Here is a 19,164-nt window from a genome sequence, read left to right as displayed (position 1 = left end):
TGCAACGCGGCCTCCCACTTCTTTTTCTACTCTGGTTAGAGCCTGTTTGTGCTGTCCTCTGAAGGGAGTAGTACACACCAGTGTAGGAAATCTTCAATTTCTTAGCAATTTCTCGCATGGAATAGCCTTCATTTCTAAGAACAAGAATAGACTGTCGAGTTTCAGATGAAAGTTCTCTTTTTCTGGCCATTTTGAGCGTTTAATTGACCCCACAAATGTGATGCTCCAGAAACTCAATCTGCTCAAAGAAGTGCCCATCCAACCAATCCAACTTGTGGGAGCTGCTTCTGGAAGCGTGGGGTGCAATTTCTCCAGATTACCTCAACAAATTAACAGCTAGAATGCCAAAGGTCTGCAATGCTGTAATTGCTGCAAATGGAGGATTCTTTGACGAAAGCAAAGTTTGATGTAAAAAAAATCTTATTTCAAATACAAATCATTATTTCTAACCTTGTCAATGTCTTGACTCTATTTTCTATTCATTTCACAACATATGGTGGTGAATAAGTGTGACTTTTCATGGAAAACACAAAATTGTTTGGGTGATCCCAAACTTTTGAACGGTAGTGTATATATATATATATATATATATATATATATATATATATATATATATATATATATATATATATATATATATATATATATATATATCCATTATCCAAACCGCTTATCCTGCTCTCAGGGTCATGGGGATACTGAAGCCTATCCCAGCAGTCATTTGGTGGCAGGTGGGGAGACACCCTGGACAGGCCACCAGGCCATCACAGGGCTTCAAAACCAATTAACTCCTTTTTTCTTTTCTTTTCTTTTTTTTTCTTCTTTAGGAGGGTTCAAAGGTCAGCGACACCCCCCCTCCTTCATAAATTGCACCCCAGTCAAGTCAGGATGTGCCCTGTCAATAGACAGAAACTTTGTCCTACATGAGGATATCTGTTTCCACATTTTGTAGAGAGCCACATATACAGTAGATACATGTACACATACATACATCGTAGGACACACATAGAGGACAGGGAGACAACAATACATTAACACAAGAGTTTAGAGGTTCAGTGAGTTTAGCACTTCAATGGCTGAAGGAACAAACCTCCTTGTAAAGCGGGCCATCTCCAGGTGAGGGACCTGCACCTGAGACTGGATGGAAGCCATGTGAAGAATGGGTTAAGGAGGTGAGTGGGATCCTGAGTTATGATGGATCTGTGTCATGGCGTTGCTACTGAGGTCCGGTCGGGAAGGCCGATGATTGTGAACGCTGCTGTGCGAGATGCCGGTTCCTACTGGCGACTGACAAGATGGTGAAGAAACAGAGGGAGCAGTAAAGTAGCCTGGGCTGAATTACAGAGAGGGCCTCGAGTTTACGAATGAGAAGAGAGTCTTCATCACGACAGTGTCCAAACTTTGTTGCAAATACATAACAAACGTATATACGGTGATAATAACTGACTAAAGCTTTTTTCCCGTCAAACTTCAAATTCGGAGGAAACGGTGGGATGCAGAAGACCCACGACTGAGAGCCCGGGGGGGGGGTTGGGGTTGGGGGGTGGTATCCATTATCAAAACGTTGGCTCGATAGCATTAACATTACGTCATGTCGGAGGCTCATTCTGCGGAGCCGGTAGACGGCTCCGACCTCCCGCCTCCCCCTCCGACGGTGACTCAAGGGAAGTCCGCCGGCTCAGGCATGCGGGGTGGGAGCGGAGGATCACCTCCCTTCCTTCAGGAATTTGGGAGTTTCTTTCCATATAAGGAGTTTTTGATATCAATCAAGAGCGGGGAGAGGGGCGGAGCTTCACATCGATTAAGGAGCTCTCTAATTGGTGGCCCGTAAAAGAGAAAGGAAGTATTTATTCACTACGGGGCTTCATGGGAGGAGAAACCAAAAGTTACCAAGCACACCTTCTCTCTTGTCGCGCTGTTTGCTCTGTAAAAGTTAGCGCTCTCTCGCCGAAATAGAAAGCTGACGAGTAGCTGACAATGGCCGGTTTCAACAAAGGTCCTTCCTACGGCTTTTCTGCGGAAGTAAAAAACAAGGTAGGCACGGTGTACCTACCTTTATGTCGACATTTCTGTCTTCGTACACAGGGGTGGAGGGCAATAATAGAGGCCCCCTTTTGATTTGGATCGCGGGTTGCGTGGGCAGCAGCCGGGGGCGAGAGGCTTAAAAACAAAACTTATCGGAGAGGAAGTCGTCAAGTTTTTTTTTAAACGTTAAGCAGCTTTCTTTTCTTCTTCTTTTTTTAACGTCACCTTGAACGTGTTTTTGATCCAAAGACAGTCGACGTTATTCGCTGCTTGTCTTGGAAATTCAACACTATGTAGGAGACGCTCATAAAGAGTTGCCTTTGGGCGTTGGCCCTTTTGGCAAAAGACATGTCGTGGCAAAAATGCGCTGTACCCCTTTTTACCCAGCGTGTTGTGTTCTGTATGTTGGTCGATGTTGTGATCCGCATTAGCAGATAATGTAATTCACCTATTAAGACACTGGAGTGGATGTCATCCCTGGTTTGGCCTCGGTGAGAGAACTATATTGCCCATTTTTTTATCCCTCTCGTCACACGCAATGATAGAACAGTCTGAAAAGGATTGCAAAGATTTCAAATTCGGTGGTCCTCCCTAAAGACGAGCCCTTTGCATTTATAGCCCACCATGCAAACTCTGCAAAGCTGCTTTTCGAAATGGCATAGCTGTCTGTTAAAGGCAATATTAAGTCGGCAATGCTTTTCTTTTTTTTCTTAGGGGTAAAAACACCTTGTTTATTTAAAGTAAGTCTACACGTACCAGCGCACATCCGGATCCACTTAAAATACCGCTGCTGATGCTGGAGACTGCATTCCTAGAAAACCTCGACCTGTGAGATGGAGCATTGTATAACATGAACCACTCCTCTAACAATGTCTAACTGTGTTTTTGACTTTCCGTTTACCACTATATTTTCATTGCCAGAAGATGCATTTGAAACTCACAAGGTTTCTGATGAGAACCTGTTCTTATTAGGGGGGACGATGGCAGACAAGACACTTTCTTACCTTTCTTAAAACTGACCTTTTTGTTAATGGTGCACAGAAGTCAAACTTTGTTTGAACCGCAACCCATGTGTGTTGAGAGTGTGTATGACTTTGGCCAGTCTGCTCTCTAACGAATGCCAGTGAGCCATTAACCCACCATCAGCTGATTCATTCAGTTTGCATTCCTTGGTGTGTTTCCATGTATGGGAGAGTGAGGGTCTTATCCCCTCCCCAATTCTCCCCCAGGTCCTCCAGTTACAGAGATTTCTAGACGTAAAGGAAAGATGTTGTTTTCCTCTTTTCTACCATGGATGTCCTTGAGAGGCGACCTAAAGACATGTTGAGCTGAGTGGTATTTCCTGCCGTTGGTGACGTAGCCTCCTCTCTGCAGTGTGAGGCGTTTCAGAGTTTGTGCTGATCATTTGTTTCACTTTGTGCTGATGGGTGGAGAAAATACTGGGAATGTTTTTTTTTAATAGGGTTCTTTCTGAAATGATATCATCGTTCTTATTCATTCACGCTATACACATTTTAACTATTGTGTCCTAACTGCTTCATTCAGGTCTTTTTATCCAAGCGCCGCGGGATGAATTCCTTGAGCTCAGCTTGTCTCCCTAAATTACATCCCTTGCATGCTTTGTGGGCAATTAAATGAACCAATATTGTTTTTAATATGGACATAATTGAATGGCGCGAACATAATTGGAAGACAGACAAATATAATTAGAAGACCGATTCTTTGGGAATTCAACCACCTTGTGTATGGTATGTTACCCTGTGGTTCATTTTGTAGTGTCCAGCAGACGGAGATTGCCAGCTGCTCATTGCCTTTCAGAGAGTTTTTCTTTGAGTCCATTTACCATGGCATCTTGATCAAGTCTCCCTCACAAAGTATTTACCCCAGCAGTTAGATTTTCTTTTCATTGATTTTTTTTTTTTTGCATTAGTTTAATATTGCTTTCCTGTTTGTCATACAGCAGCACAGGAGTTATATGTGACTACTGCATTTCCTGAATGGCCCCTTTCGAGACCATGTGTTAGACGCTACACTGATTTTTAAGAACTTTCCAATCAGTAACACTTGAACAACACACTCACAAGAGAGTCTGTGTGTGTGTGTGTGTGTGTGTGTGTGTGTGTGTGTGTGTGTGTGTGTGTGTGTGGTGTTGACTCGATAAACTCACCCTGCCCCTTTTCAACAGCTACCTTCCTGTGCTTCAGGGAAGAATAGAGCAGTTTACTAAACAGGATATGTGTGTGTGTGTATCTCAATGTCGCCTTTTCTGAGGGCTACGAAATGCAGAAAACCCCTTTAGACAAAATATAGTGTTGGGGCAAAGGGGTATTATGGAGCTGTAGCTTTTAGCGGTGCCAGGAGACATGTTATTAGTCACAATAAACTTTTGAAAACGACTGACAGTACTTATGTTGCGGTGTATTATCCAATGTTTTGTGAATACTGAACCTTTCTCACTGGTGAAATGCAGTACTTGATGGCAAATATTTGGTTTGCTGCCTTATTGACTGCTGGTGTCATTCCTTTTCAAGACCAAATATAAAATGTTATCTCAGAGATATGAATAAATGTGTGTGGGGGATGGTGGTGGCTGAGCTCCTCAAGTTTGCTCGTTGGTTGCAAAACATCATTTGTCCTCAATGTCATTCTGTCTGTACTATATGCACTCCTTAAGGAGGCCTACCGAGACCTGTTGAATTGCTGGATATTCTGGCACTATGGAACACGTTTGACCGTATGACGTCTCTGTCCAATCAGATTGCACAGAAGTATGACCCTCAGAAGGAGGAGGAGCTTAGGGTCTGGATTGAGGAAGTGACTAGCGCTCCCATCGGCCCCGACTTTCAGAAAGGCCTGAAGAATGGCGTCATCCTGTGCGAGTTAGTGTGACTCTTTAAACCATAGCATCCTCCCACACAGCATGAATCTCTTATATAATGCAGTTTTTTGTGTTTGTGTAGGATTACGTCAAGTATTTCTGAATATGCTCTTCTTTCTCATTATTTGAAAGTGGTCCTATTATGGGAAAGAAACTCATTCTTTTTCTTGGATCTCTCCCACAGATTGATCAACAAACTTCAACCAGGCTCTGTGAGAAAGATCAACCAGTCTGCAATGAACTGGCATCAGGTTAGTTTGTTGACAGGCTTATTTAGGATGTGGTGGGTGATGAAACAGAACTTGTGTATTTTTTTGGAGAGGGGGCGCATGTCATTCCATTAACTATATATTCTCTACACATGGTTACCAAATGATTGCCTTTGCTAGAAGTGTTGTACTGTAATTTCCAGGATTGGATGTCAGTAGTTTAGTCATACTAGGTCATGATCAGACTTGTGCAACGACCAGGTTTTGCACAGCTGTTGCATTGAAGATCAGCGCTTTACTTTTTTTCTTTTTCCTGTTCGCTTTTTCTTTTTTGCACATGTGAAAGCAGACTTTGGGGAAAAAAAACAAAAAAACTTTTTCGAATTGTTGATTAAAGCACAAAAACGCCTATACCTTGAAGTTTAACACAATCGTCTGTAGCTCGCTTTCAGGAAATTGCTTGCAGCTTATAGACAGGAAATTAAAACAAACACAATACAAAACATCTGACTTTTCTTCCTTACCTCTAAAATCTGTGTATACACACACACACACACCACTTATAATCTTGTTGTATTGTGTGCTTTAGCTGGAAAACCTGACTAACTTCATCAAAGCCATCACAGAGTATGGCCTGAAGCCTCACGATATCTTCGAGGCCAACGACATTTTCGAGAATGGGAACATGACGCAAGTCCAGACAACACTGCTCGCCCTTGCTAGCATGGTGAGACTCAAGTTATCCGAAACCGATATTGGAAATGAAGAACGATGCTTTCTTTACAACTCTGTAGCAGCAACTGAAACCCCTCCATGTATACAGCATTGTTTGCTGATGAAATATGGTGCATCTTTCAGTGGGAGCGCTTGCAAAATTCCTGTTTCTGTCAAAACATTTGGCAAATGGAAAAGCTTGTTTAACATGTGAGCATTTTTGGACAGTACATCTTGTGTTTAATTTATTTTGCATACATGACTGCAGGTTCATGTTGTTAATGAAAGATCAGACAGTTTGTGTTGTTTTTTCTTTATTTATTTCTTTTCTTCTATTTAATTACTGGATATGTATTACCTTGGACTGCGGTGCATGTTTGACTTTATATAATAAGAAACTACTGACCTGGCTTATTACATTTTTGTGTAACTTCAATTATTTTTTGTTTTTTCTAAGGCTAAGACTAAAGGCTGCCACTCACGGGTGGACATTGGGGTGAAATACGCTGACAAGCAGCAGAGAGCCTTTGATGAGGAGAAGATGAAGGCAGGACAGTGTGTCATCGGGTTGCAGGTAGGTTGACAGGAGAGTGTGATCTGAACAGCGGGGTTTAAAATGGGGAAGCGAAGAAGTAGGTCCTCAGATTTGATGCTGAAGATCAGGGCCTCTGCAACCAAAGGAGTTTAGCGCAACCATAGACGAACAAAATCAACACCCCATTTTAAGCCTTGTTGGACAATACGCATATCGCACTTTGTCATGTTGTCTTGTGACATAACCTCGATACTCAAATTGACAGTCATCTCTATGTAACTGCAGAGGGCAGTTTAAACTACAGCTTACGTTGGCAACAGGATTGAGATGAGTGTGATTCACATAGGTGTGCTAGATCAGATGATGTGGTGTCAAATATCAAACTAGCCTCCAGGTCTTTAGAAAAAAAAAAGTGGTTATGAACTATACCACAAAAGCTGAGCCATTATTTTAACTACATTTGATAGTTAACACTTGCTATTTAGCAATTCGTGTTTGCAAAGCTACACTCTCTACTGGATCTGATTGAGTCTATTGCGAAACAGAAGTTTTGTCAAGGTCTCCTGTCAAGCATACCATCCTCATAGGAAAAAAAAAAGACAGCCATTGTTCTGTATTTCTACTTAAGACTGTCTGTTTTGTTATTGTTGTCATCACACCGACCGAGATGTCAAAACAGAGACGAAACTACCTAAACAGTGGGCGGGGTAAATGCACAATGGAACCTTTGACATAGGTTTGGCATCTGAATAAAATGTTTTGGAAGTGCTTCATACTTTTGGGGATTTAACTGCTCTCTCTTGTCCAAACTGCAATATGTAACTTTACATTTCAGAAATGTGTTCCGCTATGCTTTATATGCGGCAGTTGTATAAAGCTGGAATGATATTGTATTGTAATACATAGATGATATACATTTGTTTTATTCTGTAGATGGGAACCAATAAGTGTGCCAGCCAGGCAGGTATGAATGCATATGGTACCAGGAGGCACTTGTATGATCCCAAATCCCACATCCTGCCTCCTATGGACAATTCCACAATCAGTCTGCAAATGGGCACCAACAAAGGAGCCAGCCAGGTACAACATGTTGTCATAGGAAACCTGTACAGTTGGAGAAGCTGAATCTTTATTTTTGATTGTTAAACATTTTTAATCAACTAAAACAATCATCTATGTGCTGTACACTTTGCTGCTAGTTATTATTGAAGAACTGTTAGTATCTGTGAATGTTCTCATTCATCCAGGTCATGGTTATCCAAAGGAATTGAATCGAGTGCAACTGGACTTGGTATATATCCGTGAAGACGTTTCGCCTCTCATCCAAGAGGCTTCATCAGTTCGTGCCTTTCTGACGAGCTTGGTCTAGTCAGAAAGGCACGAACTGATGAAGCCTCTTGGATGAGAGGCAAAACGTCTTCACGGATATATACCAAGTCCAGTTGCACTTGATTCAATTCCTTTGAAGAACTGTTAGTATTTTCACACAGAGTTTGTGTTTATAATTGGGGTAGCAATATGAACTGAAGTATGGTGCATTTCTGCTTTGGCAATGCTTTTGTGAGTGCTCTTGTTCAGTCATGTAGTAAGTAATTAGGCAACTGAATTGTTCCACCATGAGTTGTCATTTATTCACTTTGGTCCAAAACCGTCCTTAGTGTGTGTGTGTGTGTGTGTGTGTGTGTGTGTGTGTGTGTGTGTGTGTGTGTGTGTGTGTGTGTGTGTGTGTGTGTGTGTGTGTGTGTGTGTTCTTGTGCCTCTGTTTGTGAGGAACAATTTTGAGTTTTTAAACCACCAGAGTGAAGAAATTTTTACTTGTCCCCATTTCTTTTAGGGTTAGGATTTGAGATTAAGGGCTTAGAGGATGAATATAGTTAATGGGGGTTCCTCACAAAGATAGAAGCGTGTGTGCATGCGTGCGTGCGTGCCTGAGTGCAATGTCACTTTCAAGAATCCAAGGACCTGGATAATGTTTGCAGTCAACTGTTTGGTTGGGACTTACCAATACATAGCATAATACCTTTTCAGAATGATTGCATATTCTGTTAAAAGTAAATGAAATCTTTATCTTTCAACTTTTTGCTCTTTCTCCGCCTCTCCTGCTCCTCTTTAGGCTGGAATGACGGCCCCAGGGACCAGACGTGCCATCTATGACCAGAAACTGGGTACAGACAAGTGTGACAACACCACAATGTCCCTGCAGATGGGATATAACCAGGGAGCCAACCAGAGTGGCCAGAACTTTGGCCTAGGACGTCAGATCTATGATGCGAAGTACTGCCCCAAGGGTGGCGAGGGCATGAAGGATGAGAATGGGGCTGGCGGTGCCCATGAATACATCCCAGACTACCACGATGAGGGCTACCAGGGTTACCAAGAGGAAGAGCAGGTGTACCAAGATGATGGAACGGAGTACTAGAAGGAAGCAGAAAGAGGAGAGGTCGAATATAAAAGTGGTGATTGGCAAACAGAAGAGAACCTCAAAGCAGGCTTTTTATTTTCATATCCTGCAGGATACCTCACCCCTCTGGGTGTTTTCCTTTTTTAGTATTGTATAAAATTGTTCTCTCACCCTATCTTTGCAAAAATATTGTTTGACATATCACAATGAACTGTATTTTTTTTTATGCTTTCATTTTATATTTCTGTTAAAAGCCATGCATTTAAAGTGCAACCACTAATGCCAATATGTTGGCTCAGCAGCAATATTTTTTGTATTCCAAGGAAATCTTAAATATCAAATCCCCCGCTGCACTATTTCTTATTGTTTTTATATAACAGATTGATTACATTAAGTAATATCCCCAAGTTTTATGTTAAGGGAATTCTTCAGATGTAAGAGTGAACTTTTAAGGAGTTTTTATACCTGTGTATCAAATTTCCTGTTTTTTTTTCTCCCCCAAGAACCAAAAACAGCTAGGCTTGATTTGAATCAATGTATTGTTAAAAAAAGTTTAAGTATATAACTTTAGTTCATGTGAATAAGAATGTGAATTTGTTGTAGCTGCTTGCATCCACTTAGTATTTATCCTTTTTATCAAGGATAGTGAGTTGTTTTGGTTATTAGGGCGGATAAGTGAACAAACCATGATCTTAACATAATATTCTCTCTTCTTGCTCATTGGAGGTTAGGTTTCCTGTTTAGCTTTTTTTTTCTTTTCTTTTTTCTTTCTTTTTTTAAAGGGAGGAAATGTTTCCTTTGTTTGCATAACCAGTTCAACTGGAGCCAAGCTTGTTTTCTTTGGATTTGAGATACTGAAAAAAGGTACTCAAAATATACTCAAGTGAGATTTAACATTCCAAGCAAGAATACTGGATTTTTAAACGTTAGGTTGAATTGAATCATACTTAAATGACCAAATATCTTACAAGCTGTTACATCTGATTGTGTAAGGTAATTATTTATGCACATGTGCTTTAAATGTAGCCTATAGTGATTTGCATCTGAACAATGGGTTTTAACGATGGTTTTCCTCCTGGATCTTTGTCTTAAATTTTGATAATGGAAAAGGTTGTTTTGAGTGGAGAAACATGGATTTTTTTTGTGTGTGAATAAAGTGTAATAAATATGTACATTCATAATCGGATGTTTTGAGTTGATTTTTTTTTAAAGAACACCTGTTTTTATAAGTAGATGCTGATGTGAGAAAGGACAGACAATACATAGATACTTATTGTTTAAAAACGCATTTGATACTTGAGCAGGAAAAACTGGAAAGCAAAGACTACTACTTATTGCTCTTAAGACAAGGCCCCAAAACACCAGATCCCGGTATGCAGTGTTCTCTGTAAGTCTCATGAGTCACAATTCGTTTCTTTTATCTATACTTAGCACATCTATACTTGTAACAATGCTTCTTGGCAATAAATCTTACACCGTTGGAAAGCCTGTTTATTTCTCTTTTAAATGGCGCCACATTTGTAAGGAACACATTTGTGGGATGAGCAGCAGAGCTGAGTATGTGGGTTGCGCCCATGAAAAATTTGCCAAATCTTCTCTGCCACCCCAGGTGTTGACAGTCAGGTGCCTGATATAAGATTTATTGCCAAGAAGCATTGTTACAACAAAGAAATAATCTACCAAACGCACATTTCCTTACTTTTTGTGCTGAGTTTATTTGCCCGGACGTCACAGGATGTATTTTTCAAGAGCAGACCTAAGAAATGGCAGCATTAGTGAAGTTTTTCCCCCCAAAACGGTAAACGTTGATTAACTATAGAAGGTCCGTTAGTACACAACAGTCAAACGCAAAAATGAAATCGGGCAAAAGTTACGAGGGCGAATCAGACTAAAGCCTCTGTCTAAAGGTTAATGGGCATTTTCACATGAAATGAAAGTTAATTGGCTTTTTTGTGTGTGGCATATTCCAATGTGATCACTATAGCTCGCCCTCTGTGCAAATAATCCTGACCCGCGCATGCGCAGCAACTTTTTAGGACCTCCGGTAGGACGAAATGTCAGAACACTATCCTCCAGAATAAAAATCTGTTTCAATAAAGTATACATTTATTACTGTAGTGATTAAGTAACAGTTTTCTTAAAATATATCTTATTAAACAAAGTGCTCGTCAGCTACGTCTTCTTTCTGCTTAATGTCTTTACATAATGAGGAACATTATTTGGTTTACGTGATATATACACTACCGTTCAAAAGTTTGGGATCACATTGAAATGTCCATATTTTTGAAGGAAAAGCACTGTACTTTTCAATGAAGATAACTTTAAACTAGTCTTAACTTTAAAGAAATACACTCTATACATCGCTAATGTGGTAAATGACTATTCTAGCTGCAAATGTCTGGTTTTTGGTGCAATATCTACATAGGTGTATAGAGGCCCATTTCAAGCAACTATCACTCCAGTGTTCTAACGGTACAATGTGTTTGCTCATTGGCTCAGAAGGCTAATTGATGATTAGAAAACCCTTGTGCAATCATGTTCCCACATCTGAAAACAGTTTAGCTCATTACAGAAGCTACAAAACTGACCTTCCTTTGAGCAGATTGAGTTTCTGGAGCATCACATTTGTGGGGTCAATTAAACGCTCAAAATGGCCAGAAAAAGAGAACTTTCATCTGAAACTCGACAGTCTATTCTTGTTCTTAGAAATGAAGGCTATTCCATGCGAGAAATTGCTAAGAAATTGAAGATTTCCTACACCGGTGTGTACTACTCCCTTCAGAGGACAGCACAAACAGGCTCTAACCAGAGTAGAAAAAGAAGTGGGAGGCCGCGTTGCACAACTGAGCAAGAAGATAAGTACATTAGAGTCTCTAGTTTGAGAAACAGACGCCTCACAGGTCCCCAACTGGCATCTTCATTAAATAGTACCCGCAAAACACCAGTGTCAACATCTACAGTGAGGAGGCGGCTGCGGGATTCTGGGCTTCAGGGCAGAGTGGCAAAGAAAAAGCCATATCTGAGACTGACCAATAAAAGAAAAAGATTAAGATGGGCAAAAGAACACAGACATTGGACAGAGGAAGACTGGAAAAAAGTGTTGTGGACGGATGAATCCAAGTTTGAGGTGTTTGGATCACAAAGAAGAACGTTTGTGAGACGCAGAACAAATGAAAAGATGCTGGAAGAATGCCTGACGCCATCTGTTAAGCATGGTGGAGGTAATGTGATGGTCTGGGGTTGCTTTGGTGCTGGTAAGGTGGGAGATTTGTACAGGGTAAAAGGGATTCTGAATAAGGAAGGCTATCACTCCATTTTGCAACGCCATGCCATACCCAGTGGACAGCGCTTGATTGGAGCCAATTTCATCCTACAACAGGACAATGACCCTAAATACACCTCCAAATTGTGCAAGAACTATTTAGAGCAGAAGCAGGCAGCTGGTATTCTATCGGTAATGGAGTGGCCAGCGCAGTCACCAGATCTGAACCCCATTGAGCTGTTGTGGGAGCAGCTTGACCGTATGGTACGCAAGAAGTGCCCATCCAACCAATCCAACTTGTGGGAGCTGCTTCTGGAAGCGTGGGGTGCAATTTCTCCAGATTACCTCAACAAATTAACAGCTAGAATGCCAAAGGTCTGCAATGCTGTAATTGCTGCAAATGGAGGATTCTTTGACGAAAGCACAGTTTGATGTAAAAAAAATCTTATTTCAAATACACATCATTATTTCTAACCTTGTCAATGTCTTGACTCTATTTTCTATTCATTTCACAACATATGGTGGTGAATAAGTGTGACTTTTCATGGAAAACACAAAATTGTTTGGGTGATCCCAAACTTTTGAACGGTAGTGTATATATATATATATATATATATATAACTTTGGTAAACAAGCTATAACAGAGACTGTTCTGGAAATAAAGAGTTTATAGTTTGACAGTCGATATATGTTGGGTTATCGAGCAATTTCACCATCTGCTGTTCAAGGATCGTAAGTACTGGACCGGAAAATGATCTCTGTATACCGGATGTGTTCTGGATCGCGCGATATTAGGCCACACGAGAGTTGTAGACGTTCTTTTCCCCGGAACAGCAGGCAAGATGGTAGGTGTCCCTAGCCAAGTGGATGTATTGAGACAATCTATATTCATCTCAGTTCGTCAGTTACCCCATGTGCTGCTTGAATACATAATTCAGTTGCCATACACCTCCACAATCTGTTTAGAAGAGAATTGTAAGACAAAGCGTCAGATGAACCCCGATCTGTTTTGGCAGTTTTTGCTTGTGCTACGGCGACCTACGGCTAAGCTAATGCATTGATGCTAGTGAATAAAGTGTCCTGTAGCTCAGACTAGACGGTGCATTCATAGTACACGAATGTATGGGGTGGTAGTGCTGTGGTATTAGGCGTCAGTCGCTAATCGCGAAACAGGCTCCTTGTTGCCCATAATTGATGCCTTTAATGCCAGAACATGACAACTGATGTACATTTCTCAGGCGGATACCGAGATCAAGAAGAAGCGTACCTTCAGGAAGTTCACATACAGAGGTGTGGACCTGGACCAGCTTCTGGACATGTCCTAGTATGTATCTAATGGATATTTTTGTTAATAGTTAAGTGAATTGTGACTATTCCATGTCAGTATGGGGGTGGTGAGCAGAACGCAGTTACACACGACAGTGACTATCAAGTCTAGACAAAGTCAGCTATTGAAGTTAAGGTGGCTCAAATTAACATGTCAGCAATGGAAGGAAAGCAAATATGCCAATGAGCACCTTTTAGAGCTCTCGTAACACGTGTCTTTCTTTGGAAGTGACCAGTGAGTGCAGAGCTTCATCTCTGCATTTTTTTTTCTCTCAGTGAGCAGCTGATGCAGTTGTACTGTGCCCGCCAGAGGAGAAGGCTGAATCGTGGCCTGCGCCGCAAACAGCAGTCACTCCTGAAGCGCCTGCGTAAGGCCAAGAAGGAGGCTCCCCCCATGGAGAAGCCAGAGGTTGTAAAGACCCACCTGAGGGACATGGTTATCCTGCCAGAGATGGTTGGTTCCATGGTTGGAGTGTACAATGGCAAGACCTTCAATCAGGTTGAAATTAAGGTGAGCTTCTATTGGACTGTAAGGCATTCTTTGGTGACAGGAAGTCAAATATGTTTTGCTGTTTGCTATCCCCGTGTCCCTGTTGGGGAAAGAGATGCTTGCATTGGTGGGTGGAGGAACACCTTTTTTAATGTTATGATTTATTCTGGTTGTGGTAACATTAAAGCCAATGAGGTGAAGTGGAACACATCCTAACATTTATAACATACTTATGGAAGCTTTGAACCAGCCTGATATGAGTTCCTGAAACAATAATAATGTCACACAAACACTCAAATACACCCACTTGACATCAATCAATCAAGCCTACAAACAATTAAGCAACAATTAATCTGATTCTGAAGAAATCCATAATGCATACAGTTCAGTCTGGGTCATTGCCTCCTCATTGTGTATCTGTAACTGGTGTGAGCTAAAAGTTTTAGCCTTATCCAGTACTACTCATCTTGATTTATTTGAATTTGCGTGTTCTGAGAGTATGAACTTGGATAAACATGGTAATACTGGGGCTGAATATAGGAAAGAACAGCATTAAGTGAGAGTTGGCACCATATGGCCTTTATAATTGACTTAAAATTTACCAAGTTTGCACGTCCATGGGAACTTCAGTAGAAAATGCCAATATCAGAACTGTGACAGTTGCTTATAGGCCACAATTTAAGGATTAATTTCTAGTAAGATTGACCCACTTCCTGCAATTCTAACAAATTCTTCTGTCCACAGTGTATCAGTTGTGTCTTTGCATGACATTTCCTTTACTGTATTGCATATAACCAGAGGGATAGGCAGCAGCTTGGCTCCAACTTCTCCTTTCCTCTCCCTTTTTGCAGCCTGAGATGTGCGGTCACTACCTGGGGGAGTTCTCCATCACCTACAAGCCAGTCAAGCACGGTCGCCCTGGTATTGGAGCCACACACTCTTCTCGTTTCATCCCTCTGAAGTAGAATGGCTCTTTTCTTTGTATAAATAAAAAACTGGGTCCCACACAAATTTGCCTCAATTTCATTTTACAGCATAAGTACTTGTACTATTGGTCCTGACTATGTACACGTGGTGGTGGAGCAAAACTATTTTTATAGGGATGGCCAGGATGAGACCATTACTGAAATTGGGGTGACACAGAAACGGCTGTGTTAAAAAAAAAAAATTTCTGCATGGCAAATAGCTGTTTTTTATCACTATTTGCTTATGCAGGCAACAGTGACTGCCGTGTAGAAGAAAACCATGAGGACTCATACAATAAGCTTTTTTATGGAGCCCGCAATTGATTAAAAAATATCAAACGGTTGTAAAGTTACGCTTTTTTAATTGACGGTAAAGCTCATAATTTAAATTACCCAAGATAAATTACACATAACACCTGTGTCAAACAAACTTAAAAAGGTAGTCTGTGTTTGCTGTGATTTGAGGCAAACATTCACAAATTCATCTTAAGTCAAGAGACTTGGCTTGTCTAGACTCCACAGTCAAAACACCCAGGTTGCTCCATCTGTCGTAGTCCATGGTTGACCTCAAGAAAGTTTTGAGATTGAGTACTGAAACACCCTTTTCATATGCGGCTCTATTCACAGGTATGGTGACTGCTATTTCACACGATCTAAAGAGTTCATGATACGGCTGTGAGTTTTGTGAGGTTAGATATGCTAGAGGGTTTCTCTGCCTGCTTGGATTTTCCCCTAGGATTCATTGTAACTGGTGTAATTCATGGCCTCAGACATGAATTACACCAGTCTTCAATCTTGCATTCATTAATAGATGTAAAGGAAAACGGCTTCCTCGTAACAAAATAGCATTTGGGGGATTTAAGGCTTGAATACCCTTCATTACTTAACAGTTTTGTTTGGAGAACTGTCTGTTGATCGCAGTGAGCATATTACCAAGGACGGTAAAATATCCCTGTATGATAAGTGTCCTTGTTCTGCTCAGGACGTCCACCCAGTTGACAAGTCGCACTGTCCATCCAGAATTTTGCTTTGCATTTTGTTTCTTTTGGTTGCAGGTTCCGTGTCAATATTGCATTGTTCAGCAGTATGTACCACTTGTTTCCAGATATCTTCAAAGTAGGTTTCATCCCTAGTCTTTAAGAGTCTGGACAAGAGCTTCAACTAAATCCACAGCTAAACCTAAATCAAGGTTTGGAGACGGGAGAGCATCAGAAAGGCATCTTGCTTCACCAAAAAGCCCAGTCTGAGTGACCAGAAGTCCTATGAACTGCAGGTCCATTTGAGCTAGCAGGCCTCGTGCGTCAACTGACCTATCACCACTCCTTTTTTTTCAAGGACACAGATAACAGCAGGCAGTCTATCAAGAATAATATGACAAGCCTTGTGTTGACAAGCCCACCTTGTGTCACTTAGCTCTGCAGTGCTCTTGGTGCCCCATCATACATTTCTTTTTGCTTGTTAAGCCACATTGTATGAACATAAGAGCCAGACATAAACATGCATATCCCAGAAATTTGAGTCGGTTCATCTGGACACAACGTTTAGTGGGAGGAACGTTCCATCTCATTTAAGTGGCCTCTTCAGTCTCAACTGACTGCAGGTATCCCCACCCTTATAAATAATACAGTGGCATAATGACCAAACCAACCATAAGTTTCTGCAAATTGCCATTAACTAGAGTTACAATGACAATGTGTACTATTCACAGAGGATTGGGGAATAGTTGCAATCACAGCATTGTAAGATGGCGTCAGATGTACTCTTAGCCCCCACCCCCGGTTATAAGGTTGGGGGATACTTGCAGTCAGTTGAGGTTAACGAAGTCACTTAGATGAGTGATGAAACATTTCTCCCACTAAACCTTGTTCTGCAACTAAAGACTGAAGACTTGTTCTGCAACCTCCTTAACATGAGTCTGAACACCAGAGTTCTTGCCGCTCATTACAGCTGCTGCGTTGAAGGCTTGTCCAACCACATTATGTCTATATTCCAGTCCGTGTCTCAATTATATGTATTATTTTGACTGCCAACCCTGCAGTATTAAGATGCTCTGCAGCTTCGAAGTGCGAGAAGCTCTCTTTGACACCTGTAATAATACCTGTGAACAAGAGAAATTTGTTCTTTCGTTTTACGTCTTTGGTTTCATCTGCCATAAGGGCAAAAACTTGACTTTCCTTGACCTCACTGATAATGGTGAAGCGCATTATTTCTGCTAAAAAGAAATTGAAAGGAGCTTGTAATGCTAAGTACACAAGCCACCACATCCATTTCGTTTTGGATGCGGTGGCTTGTGTACTTAGCATTACAAGCTCCTTTCAATTTCTTTTTAACATCAAGACTCTAATATAGCAAGGAAGTTTCCCTTGACTGAATCCATTGTCTTCCTATGAGCCTTTTGCACTATGTTTTGTGTAGCAGTTAATTTTGTGTGCTTTTGTGACAGTTTATTCATCAACGATGTCTTTTTTTCTTCTTTCTCAAAAATGTTCCATGCTAACATACTATTGATGTGTGCTTCAAACTTGGCATGGGAAGCAATGCATCCATCTTTGAACATAGCCTTTTTACAGTTTAGCCAATATCTGAAGTGAAAACTGATTCGGTGTTTGGAAGGTCAAAGTGCCTGCAGGCACTACAATAAACAACGTCCTTGCACTGAGAGTATTCAATCCACTTGTGATGGGAATACCACGAGGCCTCAATGTTTCCTCGCCTGTCCCCAATGACTGTCCTTGGAAATACTGTAAGCTGTGGCTGGACTGGTGCTTCAGCTCGAGAACTGGAGATGTCTGAAATAAGAAAAAGAAATAAAGTCATTTCAATTTTGCTACTCAATATAAATGTACCATATGTGAGTGTATGAATGTGTGGTGAGCGTTCTGGTGCAAAATGGCTGCCATGCATCACCCAGGTGGGTGCCACACATTGGTGGTGGTTGAGGTGAGTTTCCCCCTTCACTGTGTGCAGCGCTTTGGGCGTCTAGATAAAGCGTTATATAAATGTAATCCATTGTTATTGTTATGATTATGATTATTATTATATACCTGGTGGCCCACTCTGGTCAGGGCATTTCACTGAACGCCCAACTGTGTTGTTGTGCCCTTGATGCACATGAAGTCTTTCATGAGTCAACTGAGATACACAAGTTAAAATAATAACAGTAACATGTTTTGATGTCACAAGTGCGGACTGCATTTTTGTAATTGGTTTCTAGAAATGTCATCATTTAAGGCAAACAGACACGATATGAACAGTAGCAATGCAGTGGCTTGTGGTTGGCATACTGTAACTTACCTTGACATCCACTTTGGTGAGTGCACTTTGGGGGCTTTGCTCTGCCATTACTGTCACCACCGTCTGAAAGGGTAAGTCTATCTATCATCCGTTGGTAAAGATACATCAGTTAAAAATAGTCATCATGCAAGGTTTTATAGGTGATGAACTTTTTATTGGTATTGTTTTTGAAAAGTGTATTCCACATCATCTGTTCAAGGCAGAATCCTAGAGGTACTGTGGCTAAATGCATAAGGCAGCTGGTGTGCAGTACCTGTAAGTCCACTTCCTCAGGTGCTCACTGGTTGCTCTTCTCCTTTACTGTCCTGACTCTGTCTTTGGCTCGCTGTCATCCTGTATCTCCCTCTCAGCAGCACTCTCCCTTCTCTCATTACTTGGCTTCTTACTACACTGACTGAACTAGGACGTGATCTTTCTCTTCATTTTGTCCGACGGGTACAAAATCAAAATATAACAACCATAACATTATGGCAAGTCCTAACAAAGTTATTCATTTGCATTACTTTCGCATTTGGCTGCCAACTCTCAGGCACCGAGTGTGAGACTCACACATCGGAGCCCCATCTCATGCTAGCCTGAATGTGTGGAAAAGGAAATTGTATTGACTTATATGCATCTCTCGCCAAAATGTGATAGTCAAAGACTGACCAAAACTATCTTAGGTCAAGTCAGCATTGGAAGTTGGCAGCCTTGCTTGAAATGGTCGCTGTTTCACAACTGTATTTGAGCTGCTACATGCTTATTCAAACGGAATATTTCCTTTTCCAGGAAAGGGACACAGTGAGGCTGTTTATAGCTTATGACTTAAATATCGGTGGTAAACATTACCCGATCATATCCCATTCAACTCATGTAGCCCAGCCACAAGATACACACACAAACAAGAAACATTTAAAACATAGTGAGTACACTTCTTTCTAGTTGTTAAAAGCTTACCAGCGATTATACTGCTGAGACCGCTCTCCTCAGGCTGCAGGCAGCAGGTTGTGGCTGGCTAGAAGGGCTCCAAGAGAACTTCTTGGTTGCATGCAGTTGAATGGGAGGTGGTTCTTCCTCTTCTTTTGG

General features: G+C 41.2%; 2 protein-coding genes across 2 annotated transcripts; both read left to right on the top strand.

The window, feature by feature from the left end:
* Positions 1-1,838: 1,838 nt before the first annotated feature.
* On the top strand, positions 1,839-9,948 carry cnn2 (calponin 2). Its single transcript, XM_056293122.1, has 7 exons — positions 1,839-2,034; positions 4,783-4,904; positions 5,088-5,154; positions 5,702-5,839; positions 6,284-6,400; positions 7,295-7,441; positions 8,475-9,948. Exons 1-7 carry the CDS (start codon positions 1,978-1,980, stop codon positions 8,778-8,780), a joined length of 954 nt encoding a protein of 317 aa, XP_056149097.1. The 5' UTR covers positions 1,839-1,977; the 3' UTR covers positions 8,781-9,948.
* A 2,866-nt stretch (positions 9,949-12,814) lies between these two features.
* rps15 (ribosomal protein S15) lies at positions 12,815-14,851 on the top strand. Its single transcript, XM_056293326.1, has 4 exons — positions 12,815-12,869; positions 13,263-13,348; positions 13,627-13,861; positions 14,692-14,851. The coding sequence occupies exons 1-4, from the start codon at positions 12,867-12,869 to the stop codon at positions 14,803-14,805; spliced, it is 438 nt and encodes a 145-aa protein (XP_056149301.1). The 5' UTR covers positions 12,815-12,866; the 3' UTR covers positions 14,806-14,851.
* Positions 14,852-19,164: the final 4,313 nt, after the last annotated feature.

The sequence above is a fragment of the Lampris incognitus genome, chromosome 14, assembly GCF_029633865.1.
Source record: "Lampris incognitus isolate fLamInc1 chromosome 14, fLamInc1.hap2, whole genome shotgun sequence".
In the NCBI taxonomy this organism is placed as follows: domain Eukaryota; kingdom Metazoa; phylum Chordata; class Actinopteri; order Lampriformes; family Lampridae; genus Lampris; species Lampris incognitus.
The sequence above is the reverse complement of the archived record's forward strand: the minus strand, read 5'-3'. Positions and strand labels throughout refer to the sequence as shown.